General features: G+C 39.8%; 1 protein-coding gene across 1 annotated transcript; it reads left to right on the top strand.

The window, feature by feature from the left end:
• Window positions 1-306: 306 nt before the first annotated feature.
• Window positions 307-27,896, top strand: LOC5564996. The gene is made up of 3 exons (XM_001649291.2): window positions 307-480; window positions 743-925; window positions 27,468-27,896. The coding sequence occupies exons 1-3, from the start codon at window positions 432-434 to the stop codon at window positions 27,689-27,691; spliced, it is 456 nt and encodes a 151-aa protein (XP_001649341.1). The 5' UTR covers window positions 307-431; the 3' UTR covers window positions 27,692-27,896.
• The last annotated feature ends 24 nt before the right edge of the window (window positions 27,897-27,920 follow it).

Below are 27,920 nucleotides of genomic sequence, written 5' to 3'. Positions count from 1 at the left end.
ACGTCTGAGTGTTGAAAACGGCAGGGCACTGTTTTTGTAATGCGGATTAATATTCGTTTCATATTAATTTAAATATGATTGTTTCATAATTTCACAATAACATTAAATCATAAAGTAGCAGTTAGACGATTTACATGTATCGAGCATTCAGTTGCTCTATAGGTATCGAAATGGAGGTGAAATACAAGAGATCGAACTAGCCATAATGACTATGGGACAATGGGTCGCACAGCGTAGCAAAAAGGCTTTTTTCAGGTCAAATATTTATAGCTATCAGTGACGCAAACATCACCGTTTACTAAAACCTGACAGTTTGCATTCAGTACGACTACAAACATTCATGGCGACGCACTGCAATTTGTTTTGAACCTACTGGAATAAATTTGATTCCCCAAGAATCTCCCAATCTGAATTGAATCTCCGCTTTGACAATGAATCCTCAACTGTTGCTTATTTTTGTGTCTGCCTTGTTTAGCTCAGGTAAGCATAATTTCTCATCTCGAAAACATGCCATTAGTCATCACTGGTGCACCTTAATGACAATGATAAACAGGTAGCATAGCATTCATGAATAGGGGAGTATCAACAGCAACAACCGCAGCGTAGGTGCCACTCCCATTAGACTAGCTAACACTATATAGCTAAGTGAAACAAAGTTGTTGGCGGTTCCAGTTTCAGTTTCCTAGTTTCACCAGTTAATTAGAATTCATTTCGCTCAATTGAACTTGAATTTATTTTGCAGCTCTCGCCATACGTTGCTACCAGTGTTCCTCGCAGACAGATCCCAAGGGGGTGGACAATTGTGGTGCATACAAAGCATTCAACAGGACGCAGAATATCGCCATCGAGTGCAACAGCGATGAATCTCACATGCCGGGATCGTTTTGCATGAAGGTGGTCCAGCAGAGCCCCCGAGGATTCATCTGTGAGTATGAATATGATGGGTATGGAGTATGACAGGGTTAGGAGTAGCAAGTTCTATAGAAGGAGTTATTCTCTTATTAGAATGGTCTTATTAGATCAGTGATCTTCAGGCCTGTTTGTTCAACCATTTTTATTTCTGATAATGGATAGTTCTCGTAATAACTTAGTTTCATGTTCTTGATAACTTTGGCAGTAGAACAGCTTCCCGAAGAAAAACTTTGCGAAACTTATCAGATTTGAGAGATTTAATTACCACGTGCGGCTCGCGGGATATAAACGAATTACTTATTGAATAACTACCGCATTTTAACTCCAATAAACTTCAAACTTGGTGTGTATGTTCTTTGAAGGTACAATAACAACTGTATAAGAAATTAATGAAAATTATTTATTCACCACGGCACTACAAGTGAATAAAATGTGACCCAATCTCACCTCATAAATGGGACTACATTGGGACACTGTAATTGAAATAACTTGTTTTTGAGAATATGATTGCAAAAGCATACCCTGCTGAAAAATATATACATGAAATACGATGCAAACAAGATGAAAAGAAGATGATTCATAAGTGTGTAAAATCCACTTTTTTGTTCGGACTTTGAGTGGGTAGAAAAACTTCTGTGAAGCGATTTTTGGTGTTTCGCTCAAAGCTAAAAATATATGTATATTTTAGAATTCTGGATAGTTCAAGGTTACGTTTCAAGGTATCTTACATTAATTTTTCTCCTTACTGACAATCCCACGTACGACCTCACAACGCTTTCTGCCCGAAAGTCCTACTACACATAATAGCACATTAGATCAGGAATAAATCATATAATTATAGAAACTTACGCCTTAAGCGACAAAATAACCGTGGAATTATGATCAGCCAACAATGGGTTACAGTAATGCCTAACCTAAAGAATATAAATTTAGGGAATATCGCAAAGAACTCTTATTCTGACAGGTTTCACTCACTTTACAGTTCATATGGTTTATCCAACTTTAATCTAATCCTATCAGCCTTTAAATTCAGTAATTTCTCGACACAATTCAATATAAAAATTCGCAATCATATAGCACATCTGCATCACATATGGTGTACACGTTTTTTCGTCTATAACATCTCGCCTTAGGTATGGTTGTCATCACGATTGACGTCTATCTCTTTGCATTCGTATTGTTAACAATCTGTCGGGGGATTCACCGCCGTACCGTTCATTCCCGTTTATCCGAACACTCCCCAGCCCATAAACCCTGGTCATAATCCCCTTCTGAAGCTTGGCCAGGTTTATCAGCTATTTCAAGAACCGCTAACCGAGCAGCCGGTCGCCTAAAGATCCCTCCATTCGTTCGTACCACAGCTTGACGCACTCGTCCATCAGCTCCAGCAAAAACCTCTTCAACTATGCCTCGGACTCCTGCAGCACCCTTACCATCATCCATGACGAAGACTAAGTCTCCTGCCTTTAATGATCTGCTTTCAACGTTCCACTTACTCCGTTGATTCAATGTCGGCAAATATTCTCTGCACCATCTGTTCCAGAATTCGTTCGCCAATGCCAAAGAACGCTTATAACTGCTCCTTAGCTCTTCTGCCACAGATATTGGTACTTGGAACGGTAGGTGTTGTCCCGAAGTGCTGCCAAGGAGAAAGTGATTCGGAGTAATAGCATCCAGTTCAGCGTCCTCCGTTCCAGAATACGTCAACGGACGAGAGTTGACAAGATATTCAGCTTCGGCCAGGGTCGTTATTAAAATTTCATCAGTCACCTTCCGTCCATCGCTTAATGCTGCCATTGCTTCTTTAACGGACCTCACCATTCGCTCCCATACTCCGCCCATATGAGGAGCAGACGGCGGGTTAAAGGTCCACTTCGTGTTTGTACCCGTAAATGTATTTGCACAATCTCGATCAATTCTCTCCAGCTCATCACGAAGCTCTCTACTTGCCCCCTGAAAATTCGTACCGTTGTCTGAAAATATCTCGACAGGAGAACCACGTCGCCGAATGAATCGACGGATTGCCTGCTTGCACGACTCAGTGCTTAAACTATACGCCACCTCACAATGGACAGCTCGCACGACCAGACACGTGAACAGTGCTACGTAACGTTTTTCCTTGCGTCTTCCTACAGTAACGTCGATAGGCCCAAAGTAATCGAGCCCTACGTAACTGAAGGCACGCACGAAAGGCTGCATTCGCTGAACAGGGAGGGGCGCCATACGCGGTACCATTGGCTTGCTTTTCCGAAGTCGGCATTTCAGGCAGTTGTTGATGACTTTTCCGACAGCTGTACGTAGCTTAGGAATGAAATAAGCCTGTCGTACTTCATTTACCACGGTTTCCTTTGATCCATGCGCATACCGAACGTGGTAATCCTCCAAAATCTTCGATGTAATGATATGATTCCTCGGCAATATAACAGGGAATCGAGTACACATCTCGGCGAACACCGCTGCAGCGGTTCTCCCTTCCATTCTGATAACATCGTCTTCATCCAAAAATGGCGATGTTTTGTACAGTTTACTCGACTTGTCGATGGAGATCCACTGATCCGGAGGAAGATCCCTATTCCTTTTTAAAATCTTCACTTCATCTGGAAAAGCATCGGCTTGAACGATCCTCCACAGTAGACGTTCCGCTTTCGCTAACTCTTCCTGTCGTATTTCCACCAGTACGGCTGGTAAGGTCGATTTCCTGGATTTGGCGCTTCTTACCGCTTCGATAGATTGTCCGGAACGTTTGCGCTTACAATTCGAAACAAAGCGATACACTAGTGCTACCGTTCTCAAGAGTACCTTCCAGTTTGAAATGCGTGAGGCATCAATAATAGGTTGCGTGATGCCAACGTGGTGGAGTAGATAGCATGGTCTGATCTCCTCGGTTACAGTCGCTCTAGTTTTTGGTTGCTCTGGCCACAATTCCTCCGCTTGATATAGAAAAGGCGGTCCGTTAAACCATCTTCCATCCGCATCCATCATAGTTCCCGGTCCCCACTTCGTCATGTCGTCGGCAACATTCTTTTTCGATGGAACGTACCTCCATGAGTTGATGTCTGTCGAGTGCAAAATTTCAGCTATACGATGCGCCACGTACGGTTTGTATTTTCGGCTGTCAGACCGAATCCAGGAGAGAACCGTCATGGAATCTACCCAAAGAAATTGTTCCTGAATCGAAACAGGTAAGGAAGCCAGCAGAGTTGTCATCATCCTCGCCCCAATCACTGCGGCTTGCAGTTCTAATCGGGGTGTTGAGGTCAGCTTCAGTGGCGCAACTTTCGCTTTGGAGCCCACCAGAGTGCAGCGAACTTCTCCCGCTACTCGATACCGCAGGTATGCCACGCAACCGTAGGCGTCGTCACCGGCATCTGAGAAAATGTGCAGCTGAACCGAAGTTATGTTGTTGATTGATTCGTCGCCGAAGAAACACCGTTGAACCTTCACAGTTTCGATGGCTGGGAGAATTCTTGTCCAGCTTAGCCACCTATTGAAAATTTCATCAGTTACTGGTTCATCCCAGTCCGTTCCACTTCTCCAGGTTTCCTGGATAATAATTTTGCCATGCACGAGGAAAGGAGAAAGGAATCCTACAGGGTCATAGAAGCTCATGACACACTGTAAGATGATGCGCTTGGTAGGTCGTACTTTGTTCACAAGATAGGGGATCAACTTTTCCTTCAGCCCCATACTAAACGTGAACACGTCTTCTTCAGGCACCCAAAGCAACCCCAGCACTCGTTCAGACTCCAACGTTTTGTCGTAGCAAAGTGTCTTCGTTGATTTACCTTCCTCTCCCAGCGCTTCGAGTATTTTTGGTACGTTACTCACCCAATTACGGATTTCGAACCCGCCGAGAGAATGGACTTCCCTTACTTCACGTGCACGCTGAATGGCTTCGTCTTCGCTGTCCGCACTATCAAAATAGTCATCGACATAGTGTCGATTGATAATGGCATCTGCGGCGGCTGGAAATTGGCTTGCATGCTCCCGAGCATTGGTGTCCTTTGCAAAATGAGCGTTGCACGGTGAACACTTCGCGCCGAAGATGACGACGTCCATGACGTAGACATCGGGATTTTTGGATGGATCCTGCCGGAACAAGAACTTCTGGAATCGTGTATCTGGCTGGCGCATTCGGATTTGAAGAAACATTTCCTTCACATCGCCTCCAAATCCGATTCGTCGTCCTCTGAAGTGGTTGATTATATCCAGTAAAGAGACCAACATGTCTGGACCCTTAAGCAGCATGTCATTGAGAGATGTTCCGCCTGCTTTGGCGGCTGCGTCCAACGTCAACCGAATCTTCCCCGGTTTCTTCGGGTTCACAACTACGTTCAATAGCAAGAACCACTCCTGTCCTGATTGGCTGCGACGAAGCTCATCAGTTGACGCTTTATGAGCATAGCCCTTCTCGACGAAATCTTCGATGGCACGGGCTACCTTCTCCTGCATATCAGGATTCCTTTTGAAGCGCTGCTCTAAGTTCTGCATACGCCGGAAGGCCATGGCGTAACTATCCGGCATTTGAATTTCATCGGTTCGCCACAAAAGGCCGGTTTCAAACCGATTTCCGATGCGCCTAGTAGTTTTCTCCAAAATAAAGCGAGCTCTTCGATCTTCGTCGGATTCCACGCGATACGGACAAGCAATTCCGGCTTCTTCCAACGTAAAATAGTTTTTCAGCGACTGTTCCATCGAAACATCGCATTGGTGCACTCCACAGTATTCTTCTGAGGCATTTGAGCTCACTGGTCCACTAACTGTCCATCCAAGTTTGCAACGCAGACCGACTGGTTCTCCTTTCTTTCCTATGCGAGATTCAATTGGCGCCATCAAATCGAGATTATCTGAACCAATCAAAATCGTGGGTTCTGCGTCCGCTTGATTCTCGACGAACAAGCCCCGGAGGTGTTTGAACCTTGAAACCAAATCGTCAAAATTTACGCTTTGTTTCGGTAGATTCATCCGTTCAACGGTGTGTACTTCATCCAGCAAAAATCGTTCACTCGATCCTTTTCCGGACACCGTCAGACATACGTTCATCGATGATTTTTCAGTCCTGGTAACCCCTGACGTCCATTTCAGATCCAATGGCCTGACCGCTCCTTTGAGTCCCAATTTTCTCGCCATGCTGCTTTCCAATAGCGTTTTGGATGAACCCTCGTCGAGAAAGGCGAAGGTTGCCACTTCCTTCGACCCGTTAATGAGAATGACCGGTACTACGCGGAAGACTACAGAGGATTTGCTGATTCGCTGATGTACCATGCAGCTCGACTCTTGGGGTTCTACCTGATGCAGTAGAGCGTGGTGCCTGCCATTACAACCCAGAACGTTGCACTGCATTTTGTTACGACAACGCATGTTTCCGTGATTGTATAAGCAGACGGCGCACAGTTGTCGGTCCTTCACCAATTGAAGACGCTCTTTAACCGTCAATCGTTTGAACTCTTCGCAGTTTCGCGCGCGATGCCCGACCTTGCAACATGTTGCGCACGGCTTATCATCGTGCGATTTAAAGCTTCGGTTTTCGTACCAGGATTTGGAACAGCTTCCGATTCACTGTGCGTGTGCACATACCCTTTCGGTTTCGCAGACGATTTACTTTCTTGCTTTGTTGTAGTCTCCGATGACGGATTTAACAGTGTCACTTCGCTAGCTTCATCCAATAACTTTTCCATAAAGTTTCCGAATGTACGGATCGAAACTTGCTGTTCCTCTCTCTTGAAACGGACCCACTCCAATTTGAAGCTGGCGGGAAGCTTTTCCACCATTTCCTCCAGCAGCACCGGATTTCGAAGATGGTCTTGTTGGTTGGCGGCATCCAAGTGGTCGCACAACTGTTGTACGGCGATCCCAAACTTGATGATCGTATCCAATCGTTCGGATTTCGGTGGATCTATCTTTCGAACCTTTGCAATCAGCGAGCGAATGAGAACCTCTGGTTTCCCATAAATCCGACGTAAAGTATCGATGACTTTCGGGACGTTTGCAGGGAGCACCAGTCTGCTACGGACGATCTCCAGTGCAGGACCTTTTAGACTTTCTTGAAGCCTTATGAGATTTTCTACATCCGAAAATCCACACGCTGCGTTCGAATTCTCAAACGAACTAATGAAAATGGGCCACTCCTCTGCCACTCCAGAAAACGCTGGCAGCCGCTTAGGCCACACTTGTCTCGCTGAAATTTGCGCTGGACTTGGGCCAGCTATCGGTGCGATCATTGTGGATTGCTGTTCTCGCGACACTAACGGCTGATTGTTCGGCATAGACGATTGAGCAGTAGCATTTCGAACGTTAGGATGCTCCGTTGGCGCCAAATCCGGCGATACAATTTGCCACAGAGCTGGGATAATCGACGAGCCTCCTCGGTACGATGCTGCATTTAGCGTTTGACTACGCCCCAGCCCATGTGGGCTCGACACCGAGGTCAAAGGTTCCGGTAAGCTTGGAACGTGACGTGATACATTCGCTTCGAACTGATTTATGGCAGTAACGGTGTTCTTTCGTGTTGGCACTCTCGATTCCAGACGACCAAAGGGCGTGAATTCATAGGACTCTCCGTGCCCTACAACGTAGCTGGGACCTACATTCGGGATCGAAGGCAAACTACAGGCTTGACCGGCACCAACATTTCCGTGAGCCTCTCGCTGACTGTTTATCCACTTTCTCGTCCTACTAACGCTGCTGTTTACGGAGCTACCATCCTGACTATTATCCTCTTCCTCGTCCTCCAAGCACGATGCCATCACCTCATACCGTTTTCGCATGTATTCCTGCTGTAAGGCGTACTCCTCGTCTAGCCGTTTCAGCTCGAGTTCCCTGAATCTGCGCCTTGAAGATGTGGAGCTAACGCTACGATGTCGTCGTGATCTGATCAGCAAGCATGCTTCACAACACCAGGGGTGGTCCTTTATCGATTCATCGACGTTGACACACATGTAGTGGAACCACTTTCCACATTCGTCGCATGCTACCATACCACGATCAGCCGAAGGTGATTGATGACACGATTCGCATAGGCAATAGCTTTCGTTGAGCGGTTGTTTATGAGCCATCGTGAGCTACCGAAATTAATCTTTGAGATTATGTTCGGACTTTGAGTGGGTAGAAAAACTTCTGTGAAGCGATTTTTGGTGTTTCGCTCAAAGCTAAAAATATATGTATATTTTAGAATTCTGGATAGTTCAAGGTTACGTTTCAAGGTATCTTACATTAATTTTTCTCCTTACTGACAATCCCACGTACGACCTCACAACGCTTTCTGCCCGAAAGTCCTACTACACATAATAGCACATTAGATCAGGAATAAATCATATAATTATAGAAACTTACGCCTTAAGCGACAAAATAACCGTGGAATTATGATCAGCCAACAATGGGTTACAGTAATGCCTAACCTAAAGAATATAAATTTAGGGAATATCGCAAAGAACTCTTATTCTGACAGGTTTCACTCACTTTACAGTTCATATGGTTTATCCAACTTTAATCTAATCCTATCAGCCTTTAAATTCAGTAATTTCTCGACACAATTCAATATAAAAATTCGCAATCATATAGCACATCTGCATCACATATGGTGTACACGTTTTTTCGTCTATAACATCTCGCCTTAGGTATGGTTGTCATCACGATTGACGTCTATCTCTTTGCATTCGTATTGTTAACAATCTGTCGGGGGATTCACCGCCGTACCGTTCATTCCCGTTTATCCGAACAACGATTATACCAAAAAAATGAACAGCTTTGTGCAAAAAGTATGTGAAACCAGCATTTATCGTAAAAAAATACTAATAATAAATCGAATTCGAAAAAACAATCCATTTGGTAATTCCACGGTGTTGCTGCACACGAAAAACAGTTGCTGGTTAGGAGGCTGTCCAAATGCCTTGCTTTGTTTTTCAATGCATGGAATCCACAAGCAGACTTGTTTGATCTTTTAGCGATTTGTATTTAGGAAGGATAAACACATCTCAATGAGGAAAGAGTACATACGTCACGGTAAAATGTCAAAAAGGTAGACTTGTGATTCTGTTCACTATCGTTCTTGTCTGACCAAATCTCACCCCTATTTTTAATATTTTAGACACCATATCGGAACAAAAACTACTTTTCAAATCTCGATTCTTATCTTTCGGATGTACATTTAAAAACGTTCGTATGCGTGCTACGATTCAATAGTTCAAAGTTCAAACATATATTCAGTCGGCAGAATCATACCATATATTTGTATGCGACACACTTAGTAACAAAAATAGCTTTACTTAAATTTTGAACATTGCTGATTTCACCCTAATTTTGACCGACAGAAAAGCATACACGATTCTTCATTCATAGGAAAATTATCATTAATTTTACGGACAGGAAATAGTAATCACCATGTACGAAACGCTCTAGGGGGAGGGGGGAGTAGGTTCAAGCGTTACGGCTTATACAAAAATTTGAAACTTTTCATACAAAAAGCGTTACGGAGGGGGGGGGGGGTTAAAAATTTCCAATTTTAGCGTTACGTAATAAATAGACGCTGCCTTATAAAGAAATAAATAGTGTATGATCAAACTAAATATTTTTTGTAAGCCCTCATTTTAAACGGTCACACACAATGAGAATATATACTAAGGTGTGGAAGAAGAAGCTATAGCTATGTATTTTTTTTTTTTTTTTTTGAATTATAGACGCTTTAACCATAGCAGGTCATTCGCGTCTGTCTTTATTTACAAATTGTTATAACAGTTTAATTAAATCTAGTTTTTTGACAAATTTGATTACTTTTTCTTCTGCTTTTGTGTCATTTTTTAAAATAGTTTTTAGGTTTCCTGATATTTCATATTCTTTTCGTTTTTTATCCAGAGTGTTACATTTTACAAAGATGTGTTCCACAGTCAACAGATCATTACAGCTCGAACACAGGGGAGCATCTTGATACGGTGATAATAGATAACTGTGTGTTAGTTTACTATGTCCTAATCTTATTCTAGTAATAATCTTTTGTTCATATTGGTTGCATCTATCTTTCCATATTTTTACATTTTCTTTAATGGCGTTCAACTGAGTTCCTGGATTAGATGCAGCCCATTCCAACTGCCAAGCTTCCCATATTATAGTTTTGACAAATCTATTTGCATCCTGTCTGGTAATCTTATCATATATGACGTCTGAGGATCTACCTACATTTGCCAGCGAATCTGCGGATTCATTACCAAAGATTCCAGCATGTCCTGGAACCCAAACAAAAGTAATGTCTTTTCCTTTACAAGCGTTTTCGCAAGCTTGAATCCATGAATTTTTTGATGATCCTGATTCTAAAGCTTTTAGGGTACTTGCACTATCGGAAAAGATTACCGACTTTTGTGTACGGTCAACGCTTCGTATAGCTGTACAAACAGCCATAATCTCTGCTGAATAAGCTGAGCATGAATCGTTTATCCTACCGCATATTTCACTGTTATCCGAATAAACCCCATACCCTGTGCGACCCTGACCCTTAGATCCATCGGTAAAAATCTTATAATGATTTGAATATTTTTGTCTGATTAGTTCTCTATAATATGGAATTACTTTTCTCGAACTGTCACCAGCTTTTAAATTGCGTTGAAGAGATCAATCTATTTTCAAAGCTCGATAATCCCAGCGTGGGTGTCCCAACCTCCACGTTCGAGTAATTTTTGGAAACTGTTTGAAATCAAAGAGAACCAAAGTTTTGTTCTTCGAATGATCGGCAAATCCGGGGATAGTAGACGGTGTTGGTGGTCTGATGGCTACCGCTTCTGCTTCATATGCAGAAGGTCATGGGTTCAATCCCAGGCCCGTCCCTTTCCTCGTACTTTGTATTTGTATATCTCTCACTTGCTTCTATCTTCCATTCTAAATATATCACACTCAAACTTATTCGTTCATAGCAAACGCTAGAACCAGAGACGGACAAGAAACCGTTTCCCTAACGCTTCCTACTTCCACGCGCACGCCTTTCTTACGCCTGATACATAGGCAGTCTGCTAACCACAAAAGCAAACCTCTCTGCCATGCCTTTCCCCCAATCCATACACTCCCGCATGAACTGACGTGGATGCAGTGGAATATACGGTCTACGTGGGAGTCAGTTCAATGCATCATCAATTCCTCCCCCTTCCCCTCATTGGTCTGCATTCTGACGTGGCAGGTGCCATTGTTGCCTAAAAATAGAAGATCACCAGCACTTATACACTGAGGATGCCTGTTAGTCCCAAGCAGTCATTCGGTTGGTTCCTTGTGTAAGTGCAGCTGATCTGGCGATACTGGAGTGCATCCACGGGCGGCCAATCAAGCTGAAGCTGAAGCTAAAGCTGAAGCTGAATGATCGGCAAATCCGGGGATATTCTGTGCATTTCTAGTAACCGTATAGCAGTTCTAGCCTCGTTTAAGTTTGAAATATATTCAATCGGTAGCTGCCCTGCTTCACACATAATAGCCTTGATAGGGCTTGTAGGAAAAGCTCCAGATGCTATTCGTATTGCTTTATTGTATATGGGACTGATTATAGGTAAAACCTTCTCCTTGTTTCTTCCAGCAAAAGAAAAGCCATATAACAGACGAGGTACTACTAAACTATGGACAAGTTTGATCAGAGTTCCACGATTTGCACGCTTTCGCCCTGATATAATTCTGAGAATATTAATTATTCCAGAAGCAGACTGTCTTCTTGTCTTAGCATGGTTTTGAAAATTTAATTTACGATCCATAATTAATCCAAGTATTTTCATTTGGTTAACGACAGGAATGGTTATATTATCTAGTTTTATATTTTCAATAACTCTGCGGTGACGGCGACTATTGCAAACATGGAGAAGCTGGCATTTTGGCACGGATACTTGAAAACCGACCGAAGACAACCATTCAAAGGCACATTCTGCTGCTGATTGCATTTTGGCTCGCAAGCATTTTCTGTAGGATCCGAAACCCACTAAAAGAATATCATCTGCGTAAACATATATCTTCACGTTTTTCGGAATAACATTGAAAATAGGATCCATGGTAATCAAGAACAATGAAACACAAATAACTGAACCTTGTGGGATACCTCGTGATGTGGCTTGATTCCTCTTGATTCCGCGCAACCAATTTTAACTCTAAAAGTTCTGTCCTTCAAAAAATCTCGCAAAAAAATATACATCCATCCGCCAAACTTCAATTCTTTCAATCGTTCGATTACCATTTGTCTGTTCACTGTGTCATATGCTTTCGATATGTCAATTGAAAGAAGCTCACAATGTTTTCCTGCCTTTATAGGGTCATCCAAAAGATCCTCTAACTCTGCAAAATATACATCAGTCCCTAAACCTGCACGAAAGGCAAATTGCATAGAGTTTATACAACCTTTCTGCTCTAGCTCAAAGATAAACCGTCTATTAACAAGTCTTTCAAGAACTTTTGCTATGCAGCTTATTAGAGAAATCGGCCGATACTCCTCTGGATTGCCTTCACGTCTAGTATCCTTAGGAATCGGCACCACTAAAGCCTGTTTCCAAATTTCAGGAATTTTACCTGATTCCCATATGCTATTGAAGGTTGCCAGCAATGAACATTTACCTTCGAGTGGTAAATTTTTTAAGAGCGGATATCCTATACCATCTATACCAGTTCCTTTACTAGTGCACTTAGCCACGGCCCAGTTCAACTCATCCAGAGTGAAGTCAGCATTGAAGTCAGTAACGGAATCAAATTCATCATCAGCAATTTCTTCTATGGAACATTCAGAAGATGACTCTAATGTTGATATATTTGATTGAGAATTACTGGAGCTTGAAACTTCCATGTAATGATCAGCTACAGATCTACTATCTTATAGGGGTCATCTGTTACCGCCCCGTTTGACTTAATATGGAACTTTGGAGTCTTATATCGACCTTGTAAGGCGCCAACCTTCCGCCAAACATCGGATGCTGAAGAATCAAAATTGATATTTTCAACGAAATTTTTCCAACTTTCCTGTTTTGCTTTTTCAATAACAACACGCGCATTGTTGCGTTCAGCTCTAAAAGATTGCAATGCAACAGAAATTCTTCGGTCGTCTGTATTCAATTTACGCAGAGCACGTAAAGCTTTTCGTCTACTTTTGATTGCAGCGGGAACTTCGTTGGTCCACCATGGGACTCTTTTCCCTCCCAATTTTCCTGATGTTCTTGGAATGCAAGACAAAGCAACGTTAAATATTATTTCTGATATTTTATCAGCCGTATAAATTGTATTGGGATCCAGCACTGAAGCAACTCTTCGTTGGTATTCCATCCAGTCAGCGTCGCTATATTTCCATCTTTGAGGTGTACTTAGAAATGATCTAGTAGACGATATTTTCAATAGAATTGGGAAGTGGTCACTTCCATGCTGATCTCCAATAGCTTCCCATAAAACGTTATTACAGTGCTCTGATGATATTGTCAAATCTATTGCTGATTGAGAACCATTTGAGAGGCTAAGAAAAGTTGGTGAACCATCGTTCAGCAGATCAAGATCATATTCACCTAGCATAGAGACAACTATACGACCTCTTAAATCCGTATTTGAGCAACCCCATATTTCAGAGTGTGCATTAAAATCCCCCATGATCATGAAAGGCTTTGGCATCTGCTGAACTAACTTGAACAACTCCTTCTTCAATCTATCATTAGAGAAAGAAGGGGGAACATACAACGATACATACGTTTTCCTAGTTGGAACTTCCAACGTTACTGCAACTGCTTGCAATTTTGTGTGTAATGTGACTTTCACAAAAGGTAAATCCTTCAGAACAGCAATGGCCACGCCACCCCAGCCGGACTGCTGTGTGGGAGGTTCACAAATAATTGTATAATCTGACGAGAAGCTTGAGCAGTTGGCGGTACAAATCGTCTCCTGTAAGCACACAACATAAGGTTGGTGTTTACTTATTAAATGAGCTAGCTCTGCCTTTCTTGCACGATATCCTTTCACGTTCCATTGTAATGCCAAAGATCTATATGTTAGCGATGAAGATTGTGAAGATGTTGTTAGTCTACCTGTGGCATTTAGTTGACTAGTTTCTTGATTTAAACCGTTGGTGTTAGATGCGTTATGCGATGGATTGAAATAGTTATTTATGCAACAAGTTGCAAAATGATGATTTTTTCAGCACGAGTTGTACATTTATCCAACGAGGCTCGCCGAGTTGGATAAATACAACGAGTGCTGAAAAAATCGAGTTTTGCAACGAGTTGCATACAACATTTTTTGCTATTTCGAAAAATGCCATTTCAGCTGGATGAACCCAAAAAGCACAGATCAACATTTTAAAAGAACCCACATGGGCATACAGCCATGCGTGAAACTACGCATTCAGCATTTTTCAATCACGTAGGCTGTGATACAGTAGTACCCAAGAATGTCACAAATTTTCTCGCTCCCATCGGTATCATGCAGTTCTATATCAGGGTGTCTACTACCTGGAAAAACCTGGAATTATCAGGGAATTTTATTCAACCTGGAAAAAACCTGGAATTCTCAGGGAATTTCGATCACAATCAGGGAAATTATGTTGAGGCAGTAATTCATGATAGAATATGTTCACGCCAAAGTATTTTTGCGTCATAACTCAGAGCTATCATTAATTGCCAGAAAACTCTCTTCATTCGAAAACAAATTCGGCTGCGCCGCTCTCCAAATACTATATGACATGTTTAGTGAGGATCCATTCGAGTATGAAATTTAATCAGCTTATCAAAACATGATCTAAATTTATTCGGTGAAGAATTAACATGTCTAGGGCAGGTAGCAGGTTTCTTTTTAGATACCATTGTCTCTAAAAAGTTTATATTTTTGATGAAGGTGTCTGAAGTCTCTATTTTGACCAAAATAGTCTCTAAAGTCTCTCTTTTTCCTTAACTTGCTTGCAGATAACTGATATGCAAAATTTCTTCTCGTATTTCTCGAGAACAGCTTCAGGAAAATATCCTTATGGTTCCTCCAGAGATTTTACCAGGAATTTTTCAAGAAATTCCTTTGGCATTTTTTTCATAGGATGCTTATAGAAGTTCCTCCATAATTTGCTTTAAGAAATCCTTGAACATTTCAACGTTACTACCTCTAGTAATTTTCTCAGGGAGTACTTTGAACAAAGACTATCCTGGGACTTCCTCCAGATATTTTTCACTAACTATTCAAAGAGTTATTCAGTCGTTATTCTAAGAGATATCCAAAGTTTCCGACAGAATTTCTCCCAAGAAAACCCGACAAGAATTTCAACGCCATTTCATCTACGGTTATTCCAAAAAATAGATCCAAAAACTTCTCCAGGGGTTATTTGAGTGAATATATTAAGAAAATTTCAAATAATTCCCTCAATTAGACCTGTGTTTCATTATTAAGTTTCTTTACATTTTTTTCTAGGAATTTCTCCAGCATTTCATCCAAGGATTTGAAGTTCATCCAAACATTTTTCAATGTTTTTTTTATTTTTTAAATCCCCATGGAATATTGAAAAGCTCATTTAAGGTTTTACACAATTTAATACCACAGCATTTTTTCCAAATCCTTCGATTGTAGGAATGATTATTCCTAAACAATTTTCTAGTAATTTCATCCTGTGTTCCAGGAGATCCTTTGCAATATCCTGCGAGATATTATGATGTTTCTTTTTTTTTAAATTATCTTAGTAATAATCTTGGAAATCTTCTAAAAGTTCAACAAGAGTAAATCTTCCTGAAAATCCTCTTTCATGTAGGGTGACCTAAGAAATTAAGAAACTGTAACAAAAGATACCCGTAAATTTGCTTTAGGAATGCGTCACGAATTTTCTCAACAATTTCTTAGCTTTCTGAGAAATTTCATTCAAATTTCTTTGGATAAAACTCCTAGAACAATGCTTGAGAAAAAAAGTTTTGAAAACTTCCTTCCGAAATCTCTAGAATTAATAGAGGAATTTCCGAAGAAATCCTAGGAGTAATCTCTGAAGTAATTCCTGAAGGTATCCTCAGAGAAATTTGTAGTCAAAATCTTATGAAAATTCTGAAAAACAATTTTGAAGAAAATCCTGAGAAATCCTTGGAGACATCTGGAGAAGTTTCTGGTTGAATGTTACAACATGTTTTAAACAGGAGTCTTGGAGGATGTTATAGAAAATCTGATTGAAGAATCACCGGATAAAATTCTCGAGGAAAAAGGGCTTTTTCAAAAAATATTTGAAATGATATGTGAATGAATTTCTGATGAAAGCCTTGAGGTATTTTTTGTGATATTTTATGGAAAAATCCTGGTTCTTTTTTGAGATATCCAAAACAATTTTTTTGGAGGAATTCCTTAGGAAAATTTTTGGAGTGAAAATCTCAAATATAGATATCAATCCATCCCTCTCGTAATGTCGTCGCAATGCATCAATGAATGTTTGTCCTTTACTGGCATATACCAGATGTGCTTGTATGTCGTCGTAATGTCACAAAAAAAATTGAAAAACAAAGTTTTAAAGATAGGGGAACTTACGTATTCTCGGCAGTCTTAGTCGATGCCGCGCTTCTTTTGTAATTTTCTCCGACATCAGTAGATAAATTCCGTGTTTGTCTGTTTACATTTATGCGTTGCTCAATCCTCTATCGATTCACACCGACAGACTTGTCAAAATGCTTTTGGAAACGTTTTTACAACGCTGCGATCATCTCTTGTCAGTGTGACTTTTGTCGGCAACTTTCCCATAAGAACTGCTGGCGAATCTCTTCGGCAGCTCCAAATCAGTCGCATTTTGAGGCGTGTTCATTTGAATTGATGACATCTCTGGCAGTGCGCATCGTACCTTCGTGCTGTGCGTACACGAATTCTCTCTGCTCTTGGAAGTTTTCTTAAAAACTACCTAAAGCAATAAAACAGTACTTTTCAGTGCTACAAAAACAGTACTTTTCAGTGCTAAAATTAAAAACGGTACTTTTCAGTGCTACTAAAACAGTACTTTTCAGTACTATTTTTTCTACTATTGATCCCTTTACGATCCTTGTTTGGACCCGTGCCTTCGATTTTTCGTTGGACCCGTTGGCGAAAGCTAGCGGTGGTAATCCTTCTTGGACACCGTCTTGGGAAAAAACCTTTCGAAGGTCACGTCTTCTTTCGTTTATTAATTAAACATGGTATCAACAACAAACAAAAGGAAGGGTGAATCTCTGAATTCACTACTTCCTTCCAAAAAAGTGGGTTTTAAAACTGTCACTACACGTGGCAAGAATGGAAGAAAGGACGCTTCCCCGGAATGCGAAGTTTCTTCCAAGGGTGAAATGAATAATTGTATCGAAATGAGCAATCAGTTCGATGCTCTAGACAAATTTTCCGAACACCAAATCGAAGCAGCCTCTAGCTCAGGCTCTTTGATTCAAGTGAGGAAGCAAAGAGTGCCGCCTATCGTGGTCAGTTGTTCCGAATTTGGGGGATTTAGGCAGGAGATCTTGAACTCCATTAGGGGAATCAAGGTTTCCTTCCAAATCGCAAAGAAAGGAGACTGTCGCGTTTTGCCGGAAACTCTTAAAGATCGTGAGCTTCTTCTCAAACATCTTGAAGAGAAGAAGCACAATTTTTTTACTTATGACGACAAAACTGAACGTTTGTTCAAAGTTGTCTTGAAAGGTCTCTCAAGTGACTATAAATCACCTGAAGAGATCAAAAATGGAATAAATGATTTACTTGGATTTTCCCCAGTCCAAGTAATCATTATGAAAAAGAGAACCCAATCTGACATTGTTCGGAAAGGGCTTTCTCAAGAATTTTATTTAGTTCACTTTAACAAAAAAGAACTAAATAATATTAAAGCTTTAGAAAAAGCAAAACTTTTGTTTGATGTCCGTGTGACATGGGAACATTTCCAGAAACCTGGAGGAAATTACCAGAACCCCACTCAGTGCCGTCGGTGCCAAAAGTGGGGTCATGGTACAAAAAATTGTCGCATGGATGCTAAATGCATGATTTGCGGAGGTTCTTCTCACGCCAAAGACGTCTGTCCAGTGAAGGAAGATACCACCAAATTCATATGTTGTAATTGCGGGGCTAACCATAAGTCCAATTTTTGGAATTGTCCTTCACGAAAAAAGGTCATTGAGGCTCGTGCCAGGCAGATGAAAGATAATATCCGTTACGATAACGGTCGTTTCCGGAATTTGCCTGGTAGAGTATCGAACAATGCTCATTTTTCAGTTAACGATCGCTTGATTAGGAATCATACCCATCAGGAAGATCATAATCATGCTCAGTCACAAACTAATTTTAATCCGTCGGGTAGCCGTTCGAATCTTTCTATTTCGAATGTATCTACCCACGGTAAATCCTTTGCCGATATCGTAGCAGGAAATTCGAACTCCTCCCCTGCTCGATCCATGGGTACCCATTCTACTTGTTTCAAATCAAATGGAAAAAACCCTACCGCCACAGGTAACTCCGCTTCCTCATCTACCGAAAATTCCAATGGGAAATCACATGACATGTCTGCCTCTGATTTTAATTTTCTAACTGAACAATTGAATCTAATGATTGATGCAATGTTCAAAGCCACCACTATGACTGAAGCAGTCCAAGTAGGTGTAAAATTTACAAATCAAATTGTTATTGGATTACGTTTTTCTAATGGATCCAAATAATAATTTTAATATTTTAAATTGGAATGCTCGTTCTCTGAATGGTAAAGAGGACGAGCTGTTTAATTTTCTTACGGTTAATAACGTGCATATAGCAGTTATTACCGAAACGTATTTAAAACCTGGATCTAAACTCAAAAGAGATCCTAACTTTTTTGTTTATCGTAATGATCGACTTGATGGGGCATATGGGGGAGTTGCAATCATCATTCATAGGCGTATAAAACATCAACTGTTTTCATCATTTGAAACTAAAGTTTTTGAAACTTTAGGTGTTTCTGTTGAAACACAGTTTGGTAAATATACTTTCATAGCTGCCTATTTGCCTTTTCAATGCTCTGGGCAGCAAGTTAATTTGCTCCAAACTGACTTGCGTAAATTGACTCGCAATAAGTCAAAATTTTTTGTCATTGGTGACTTTAATGCCAAACATCGGTCATGGAATAATTCTCAAAGTAATTCCAACGGCAGAATTTTATTTGATGAGTGCTCTTCAGGATATTTCTCAATTCAATACCCTGATAGCCCCACATGTTTTTCCTCTTCTAGAAATCCATCTACGATTGATTTGGTCTTAACCGACTCTAGTCATCTTTGTAGCCAACTGATTACTCATGCTGATTTTGATTCTGATCATGTCCCTGTTACATTTCAAATATCCCAAGAAGCGATTCTCAATCCTATCAGCTCCACTTTCAATTATTTACGAGCCGACTGGAATATATATAAAACGTATGTTGACTCCAATCTTGATGTTAACATTTCTTTAGAAACTAAACTTGATATTGACAATGCTCTTGAAACTTTAACAAATTCCATTGTTGAAGCCCGGAGCATTGCAATTCCAAAATGTGAAGTAAAATTTGAATCCGTGATTATAGACGATGATCTTAAACTCTTGATCCGTCTTAAAAACGTGAGGAGAAGGCAATTTCAACGCACTCGCGATCCTGCTATGAAAATTATATGGCAGGATTTGCAGAAAGAAATCAAGAAACGTTTTGCTCAATTAAGAAACAAAAATTTTGAAAATAAAATTTCTCAATTGGACCCTGGCTCTAAGCCCTTTTGGAAATTATCGAAAATCTTGAAAAAACCTCAGAAGCCAATACCGGCATTGAAAGAGGAAAACAAATTATTACTAACTAATTGCGAAAAAGCTCAAAAACTTGCTATGCAGTTTGAAAGTGCGCACAATTTTAATTTAGGACTTACTAGTCCAATTGAAAATGAAGTTACTCAGGAGTTCGAAAATATTCTCAATCAAGAGAACGTTTTCGAAAATTCCTGGGAGACTGATTTGGAAGAAGTGAGAACTATTATTAAAAAATTCAAAAACATGAAAGCTCCTGGCGATGATGGAATTTTCTACATCCTCATCAAGAAACTTCCAGAAAGTAGCTTATCATTTTTAGTTGATATATTTAACAAATGTTTTCAATTAGCATATTTTCCTGACAAATGGAAAAATGCTAAGGTTGTTCCAATTTTAAAACCAGACAAAAATCCTGCAGAAGCTTCTAGCTATCGTCCAATCAGTTTGCTTTCCTCCATCAGTAAACTTTTTGAAAAGGTTATTTTGAACAGAATGATGGCCCACATCAACGAAAATTCAATTTTTGCCAATGAACAGTTCGGATTCCGCCATGGACATTCGACCACTCATCAACTTTTACGTGTAACAAATTTGATCCGTTCCAACAAATCTGAAGGCTATTCTACTGGTCTTGCTCTTCTAGACATAGAAAAAGCATTCGACAGTGTTTGACATGAAGGTTTGATTGTAAAATTGAATAACTTTAATTTTCCAACATACATTGTTAGAATAATTCAAAGTTATCTGTCAAATCGTACACTTCAGGTTAATTATCAGAACTCCAAATCTGAAAGACTTCCTGTAAGAGCTGGTGTTCCCCAAGGCAGCATTTTGGGACCAATATTATACAATATTTTCACATCTGACTTACCTGAGCTACCTCAGGGATGTCAAAAATCTTTGTTTGCGGATGACACAGGCCTCTCCGCCAAAGGACGAAGCCTTCGTGTCATCTGTAGTCGATTGCAAAAAAGTTTGGATATTTTTTCTTCATACTTGCAAAAATGGAAGATTTCTCCTAATGCTTCCAAAACTCAACTAATAATATTCCCACATAAACCAAAAGCTCTTTATTTGAAACCTTCAAGTAGACATGTTGTCACGATGAGAGGGGTTCCAATAAATTGGTCAGATGAAGTTAAGTATCTAGGGCTCATGCTAGATAAGAATTTAACTTTCAAAAATCACATTGAGGGCATTCAAGCCAAATGTAATAAATATGTAAAATGTCTCTATCCCCTTATTAATAGAAAATCAAAACTTTGTCTTAAGAACAAGCTGTTGATATTCAAACAAATTTTCAGGCCAGCCATGTTGTATGCTGTACCAATATGGACTAGCTGTTGTAATACCAGGAAGAAAGCTCTGCAGAGAATTCAAAATAAAATTTTGAAAATGATTCTGAGGCTTCCTCCCTGGTATAGTACCAATGAGTTACATAGAATATCCAATGTTGAAACATTGGAACAAATGTCAAATACAATCATTAATAATTTCAGGCAAAAATCGTTACAATCTTCTATTGCCACGATTAATGCGTTATATGTTTAGGTTAAGTTATGTTAAGTATATTAAAAACATTTTTTTTCTCTTATAAGCAGGTGAAATCAACTCACCTGTAAAAAAACTGAACTGCTACGGCAAATGAAATGTAATATGTTGTTAACAAAATGTTAATTAAATCTTAAATTTGTTTTACCAAATTAGGATGATAGTGTTGTCAAATAACACAGAACACCTAGATATAAGAAATGAATGTAATGTTTGGAATGATACTAATGAAGAAATTAAAAAAAAAAAAAAAAAAAGATGACATCTCTGGCGTTATTGTTTGTTCAGTCTCGGAAATCTCGTCAGTGGGAAGCGGACAGAACAAAGAATCATCTGAATGTTTTCATTGACGTGTTTTGATAGAATAATGCTGTGAATTTGGCGTTTGAAATTTGGTTGCCGATAATAGTCGAATGGTGCCGAAGCCGTAAGTCTCCCTATTTTCAGGGAAATGTCTGGTCTGATCAAACTATTTTGTCCTGGTTCCTATTAGGTTTCGTTTTTTGATTACTGTTTTGTCTCTTTTCGGTCTCATTTTGGTTACTTTTTAATCTCTTTTTTCTGGAAAAAGGTTTCTAAATTTCATATATTCAAGAAATTCATTTACCATGCACAATTTTTAAAATTATTGGAAAATAATTGATTTCAGAAAAAACGATTTTCGAAAAATAAACTGGAATTTAAACAACTTAAAATTCAAAATTTCGAGCAAGGGAAACTGTACCAGTAATGGCCATAGTGGTTCCCTATTTGGCCATATGTGAAATTTCGATGACTTTCACATTTTTAATCTTTTTGAATGTTTTAACATCAAGATATATCCTATATCTTACTGCTAAAACACACAAATTTTTTCAAAATGTGGAGACATTTAGGTTATCACGTATGGCGAAATAGGGAACCACTATGGCCATAACTGGTACACCTACCCTACATGATTAATTTAAAACTTTTTCGAATGAAATGCAAAAATTTATAATTTATTTATATTACCACAGTTTTTGAATAACTTATGATCTCGCCCTAAAAGCCATTGGTAACCATGTGTATAGCTCGTTGTTTCTAAGCATTTGAATGGAGTTTCACGTTATTTAACAACGATATGGTGAAGAAAGGATCATTCCATACCTGCCAGTAGTGTTGGTTTGGATCTTAATAATTGTTTTGCGCTGAAACAACAAGCTACACACGTGGTTACCAATGCGGCTCCTAGGGCGTTATCCCATGTTATGCGAGAGTTAAATGTTATACGGTCGAACGTGATTACCCAGGGGCTTGACACATACTGATGCACTTGAATGTTCCGTTCAGTTCACAGAGCTCTTACAAACGGAATTAAGAAATCATCCTTGGCAAATACGATTCATTTGAATAAAACTTAGCTTTTGTATTGTTATCATCTTCACATTGTAATATTGGATATTGGAATAGTTTCAGCATGCTTTACATAATGTTTAGAAGTGTATAAATAGCTATTAAATCGAAAACACTTTAAAATTTGTCATTAATTTGTTTTAGACAAAATTAGAGTATTTCTTGAACCTGGAATTATTTTTATAAAACCTGGAAATATCAGGGAATTTCATTTCGGTGAACGAGTAGATACTCTGTATATATCCTATTGGAGGAAAGAACAGGTAAGACAGCACATAAAGTAGCTGACTACAAATGCTGGACGATCCGATCCCACATTAGAATCGTCAGTCTGTTTGGGAACTAGATCGCACAACGGATGTAGACTCGAGTGATGTGACTCGTCCTGGAAACCAAATGGAAAGTCACTTCACTCAAGTCGCTATCCAACACCGACAATTCTCACATACCCAAGTCGTAGAATAAACCCTAGAATCAGAGGCAAGTGTGCTTATTCTGTGCGAGACGAGTCGGTGAGGTGTCAACTCGCTCCCATTTGATAAGTCGTCACACGTCACCCGAGGAGAGAACGACTCGTCTCGATTTATACGCCGCGCAAAATAAGCACATATGACATGAGGAGACTGGGTTATTCGGTTGACGCCTACAGAAACAGTACTAAAAAGTGCTACTTTTCAGCACCGAAAAAAGTGCTGAAAAGTAGCACTTTTCAGCACTGTTTGGTTCGGTTGGAAAAGTAGGCCGTTATGTTCATCAACTTCTCAATGAAAAGTTGATGGATTTGCAACCGAAATGCAAAAATGATGTTAAAGCAGTATCCAAACAGGTAGACAATAGATATTGATTAGATTTAAACCTGATCCGTATCCATATCACGCTCTGGTGATAAAATTCTTTTTTTGTCGTTCGGAGGTGTTAGTAATTCATTGTTAGTTCGATCCTTACCATTTTCCAGCAACTTTTTAGGGGGTGGGGCTAGACGATTACCGTTTGGAGACGTTGGATTGTAATTTGTTTGAAGCCGTTTGGTAGTTTCACTATCCCGCCTTACTTCAGTTACGATGCTTTGCGATCCGTCTGGTTGATTTCCCTCCTCGATATGCGAAGCTGTTTCTTGGGTGCTGCCGGTGCGTGTAGAGTTCTTCGGTTGCGCGGTCCTTTCCTTTTTTAGTTCTGCTACTTCGTTGATGAGCTTTTCGAGTAAACGCCGAAGGTTTGCAATTTCTTGGTCCTTCAATTCCAGCATTTTCAACAACTCTGCTCCTTTTGGTGTCTCAAGCCTGTGTTGAACAGTTGATTGTTGCTGTCTCACCTCACAACGTTTACGAGCTTCAGGATATGATACATCTTCATCGATCTTTATGCGTATTATTTTTGACTCCGCTATTTTAATTGGGCATTCCCTTGCTCGAGCGCTATGCGGCCCTTTGCAATTGACGCAATGGGCTTCAGCAAGACAAGGAGGTTTGTACTCATGCTCATGTGAGCATTCCGGACAGATGGCTCCTTCTTGGCAAACGCGTTTCGTATGGCCAAATCGGTAACATTTTCCGCATTGTAGAGGGTTTGAGTAATACGCTCTTATTTTAACGCTGACGTAACCGAAATAGAAAAACTCCGGCAGTGTAGTTCCTTGGACCGAAATCAAGCAAGTCGGTGTTGGGAGAAGGTTATCTCTGTTTTTCGGATCCCGTCTTAAGAAACGTTTAACCTCAATCACACGTTGTGACCGAAGCTCTTCAAGCAATTCATTGTCAGGAATAGAAAGGCCATACGGACACGACACAGTACATTTTCGGATGTTCAAGGTTTGGTGGAAATCGATCTTCACTTTGGTACCATCAGTGAGTTCTCGCAGGTTAAGTAATTGTTGCACTTGCTTGACCTGTCTGACCTTCAGTACATACCTAGCACCTCTATTTTCGGGACGGGCGTGCTCAATGCTTCCGACGGAATTTTCGATTGATTTCCTGACTAGCCAAGGGTTGTCTGGAAGGGTACCTTGTTCTAGTGCCGGGACCATAACTAGAATTGACAACTCGCCGTTGAGCGGATCCATCCATTCTGGAACACGTCTTCCTGCATAACTTCTATCAACTGTTTGAGGGACAGTATCAGCCAATCCCGCCCAATTCAATTGGCGTGTGTTTGAATCAGGGGGAATGTACACATTCCCCAGCCAAGGGGATGACCCCGAGTCCATCGCACTGGTCGTGGCAGACACCTAGGTGTCCACCACTAGCCTTTAACCTAATAACACTTAACTGCAAAGGCTTAAGGTTCTACAGCTGAGGATCACAAAAAAAATCAAGGTCAACCACCGAAATACAAACGAGTTTCCGAACAACTTTTGTCTTTGTTCCTTAACAATGCACTTTTCAAACCGTAGTATGGTCCACTTTTTGGGTAGGTAGTTGAAACTGATCAATAGCTTCACTCACGGAGCTCGAAAGGCGGACAAACTGAACAAACGTCCGATTGGTACGATCGTTGAGAGTGAACTGTATAGCTATGTATTAGTAAAGAGGGAAAACATAAACAAAAATAACTACGTCATTAATTTACACGGCTTCTTATTGGAGCTCGCTTGTAGTTGTGAAACATTTTGTACCGTACATGGATGTCACGCACACTAAATGTCGTCTTCCTCACCTCGGTATATATTCTCATTGGGTACACACTATGCCTGTCAAGTTAAGAAAACCCAGCCGCTGTAACTGGTAAAGGTAATTTTTCTAAGCTGTATTATCTCAAACTCTCTTCTTATCAGTGTATGAGCTTATGATTAAGTTGTAGATGTGTCTCTAGTTTTGAGGACAAATATTTAAAATTAAGATATGCAAGTGAATTTGCAACGATGTTCCATGGAACAATATAAAAACGGATGCTCTTTACTTTTATTGCTATATACAGCTGCTTCCAATGCACTATGGTCCAGAAAGCAGTTTTACGCGGAAAGATGCATTTTGAGCTTTAGAATGAAATATTAGACGAAAACTGTCTTCTAAAAAGTTGTTTGTATTAGTAAGTCAAAGTGTCTATGAACGACTTTTAGAACTTAACAAAACGCAAATTTTCATGCAAAAATATTGATGATATCCATTTAAGCTCAAAAGTTATTGAAGTTTTTCTGCTTAAAATCATTTGTTCTTCAAGGCATTTTATTAGTGTTACAAAAATAACAAATCTGTATTTTTTTGATTTAATATATTGCTGTTTGCATTTGAGGTGCAAATCTTGACTAAATGTCCTCCAAATGCGGTAACACAAACCAATCAAAGGAATCCTAGCAACGATTATCTAAATCACCGCTGACCTAGATAGAAAAACCTATCTTTGACATCGCATTTCTTGTGGAAAATCTTACCGCGTTTGGTGTTCCCGCATTCGATATTTGCGTTTCAAATGCACACAGCAATACAATTTCATTTTGTCTTTTGAATGCCGTCAAAAGATATTTTTTTGTTTGCCCCAATCAGAGATATTCACAATCAAAGTAGGCATGTTGTTGTGAGAAAAACGACAATAATTCCCAAACGGAAGGAGATATCATGTTTCTTCAGTCATCAAATTACGCATTTATCAAAGCTCTGAAAGTGTTTCATAGACTACTTTGATGAGATATTTGAATTGAAAACGCTAGAGCCAGAAAACCAGTTTTGTTCGGACCACCCTATGTCACCGTAGGAAGAAAGCTCTAAATCGGTCAATTTAAGAGGTACAAAAAAACTAAAAACTTTTTTAGCAAAGTTGCTTGAAATTTAATGGTTTACAACTAATATAATTTCCTCATATAAGTAAGTTAGTCACACCATTTCTATGAAAACGTGGTCCACCCTAATTTTCAATTACACCAAACAAAGGGCCTTACTAATACAAACAACTTTGTAGAAGACCGTTTTCATCTAATGTTTCATTCTAAAGCTCAAAATGCATCTTTCCGCGTAAAACTCATTCCTGGACCACTGTACAATGTCGTTAATTTCTTGCTATTAAAGGTAAAACAGTTTGATTCCAACTATCAACATTGCACTAAAACTTCAAACTAATCTCGCGAAGGAATCATCTAACAACAGTGTACTTTTTATTTTGGCATTGTGCACTAGCAGAAAGTTTAAAATAAAATAAGATCAGGAACGATTGTAGGGGCACAAATTGGCCATCTTTGGATTCCGAGATGTTTCCCTTAAAACACTTAACTCACCAAATTTCGAATTAACTGTGAGATTAAGAAGACCTTGATCAAAAATCAAAACCGAAAAGGAGAAACTACAACTTAATCATTATGATGAAGAGCTACAAACAACCAAAAACATGAAATCTGAAAACATCGTTTGATGTATACTTGCGCATTTTTAAACAATATATAACAATGCATATTGATCCCAAAGTCATATCCAGGATGACAAGGATGATTGTGCCTAAACCGTCAAATTTAGATGTATGGCGTCTTCGAAAAAAAATTCTGCATATTTTTCAGACATTTTTTCCAGTTATGTGAAATTAGGGTGGCCCACATAGTTTACGAGATCAGCACATAAACTTTTTTGCAGACGCATTTAGGACTACACAATGTTCTACAATGTTTAAGAACAACCAATTTGGAGCAACTTTGCCGAAGAACCCGATTTTTTTTCTTATGGTTCATGAGTTATGATTTTTTTAAACAAAAAAGTAAGGGTGGTACTGGAAAATCGATTTTTTTTGGATTTTTTTATATACGATAATATTTCCCAAAAACTTTGTTCCGAGCACTTTTAGAACATATGATTGCGCAGCACAACTTTTTGCCGAAAAAAGTGGCTGTATATGTATAAAGCTCGAGAGGTACGAAATACCGGTGGCAACTACTTTAAAACAAAAGATGGGCTATAAATAAGCATAATTTTGATAAAAGTTTCGTGTGGGCCTTAACAGATTCATTCTGTCTCTTTTCTTTTCAGGGGACGGCCGATGGCGCCAGGTGATCCGACGATGCGCCTCGGTATCGGAGACCGGCGTTACCGGAGTGTGCAACTGGGGCGTCTACGAGAATGGAGTCTACTGGGAGGAGTGCTACTGCGCAGAAGATGGCTGTAACCATGCAGCGAAATCCGTGACCGTTTCGGGTGTAAGCCTGTTGTGCCTTCTAGGGTTAAGTTTCCTATACAGACGAGTGTTCAACTGAACCGAAAACAGTATGTCTTTTGTAACGTAAATGCGAAGTAACAAAATCCATTCCATTATACTAAGTAGAGCGAAAACTCAAGGAAAGCATACACTATGTGAATTGTCACCTAACTCCGTCCAGAGTATTTGTTTTAGGCTTTAAGAATCTACTTTTACTGTTTTTTTCGAATACGTTGTACGAATAAAAAAAATTAAACTACGAAGATGATGGACTATTTCGGAAGAAA

Source organism: Aedes aegypti, chromosome 2 (assembly GCF_002204515.2).
Source record: "Aedes aegypti strain LVP_AGWG chromosome 2, AaegL5.0 Primary Assembly, whole genome shotgun sequence".
Classification (NCBI taxonomy): Eukaryota; Metazoa; Arthropoda; class Insecta; order Diptera; family Culicidae; genus Aedes; species Aedes aegypti.
Note: the sequence above shows the minus strand (reverse complement) of the source record. Positions and strands in the feature narration are given on the sequence as shown.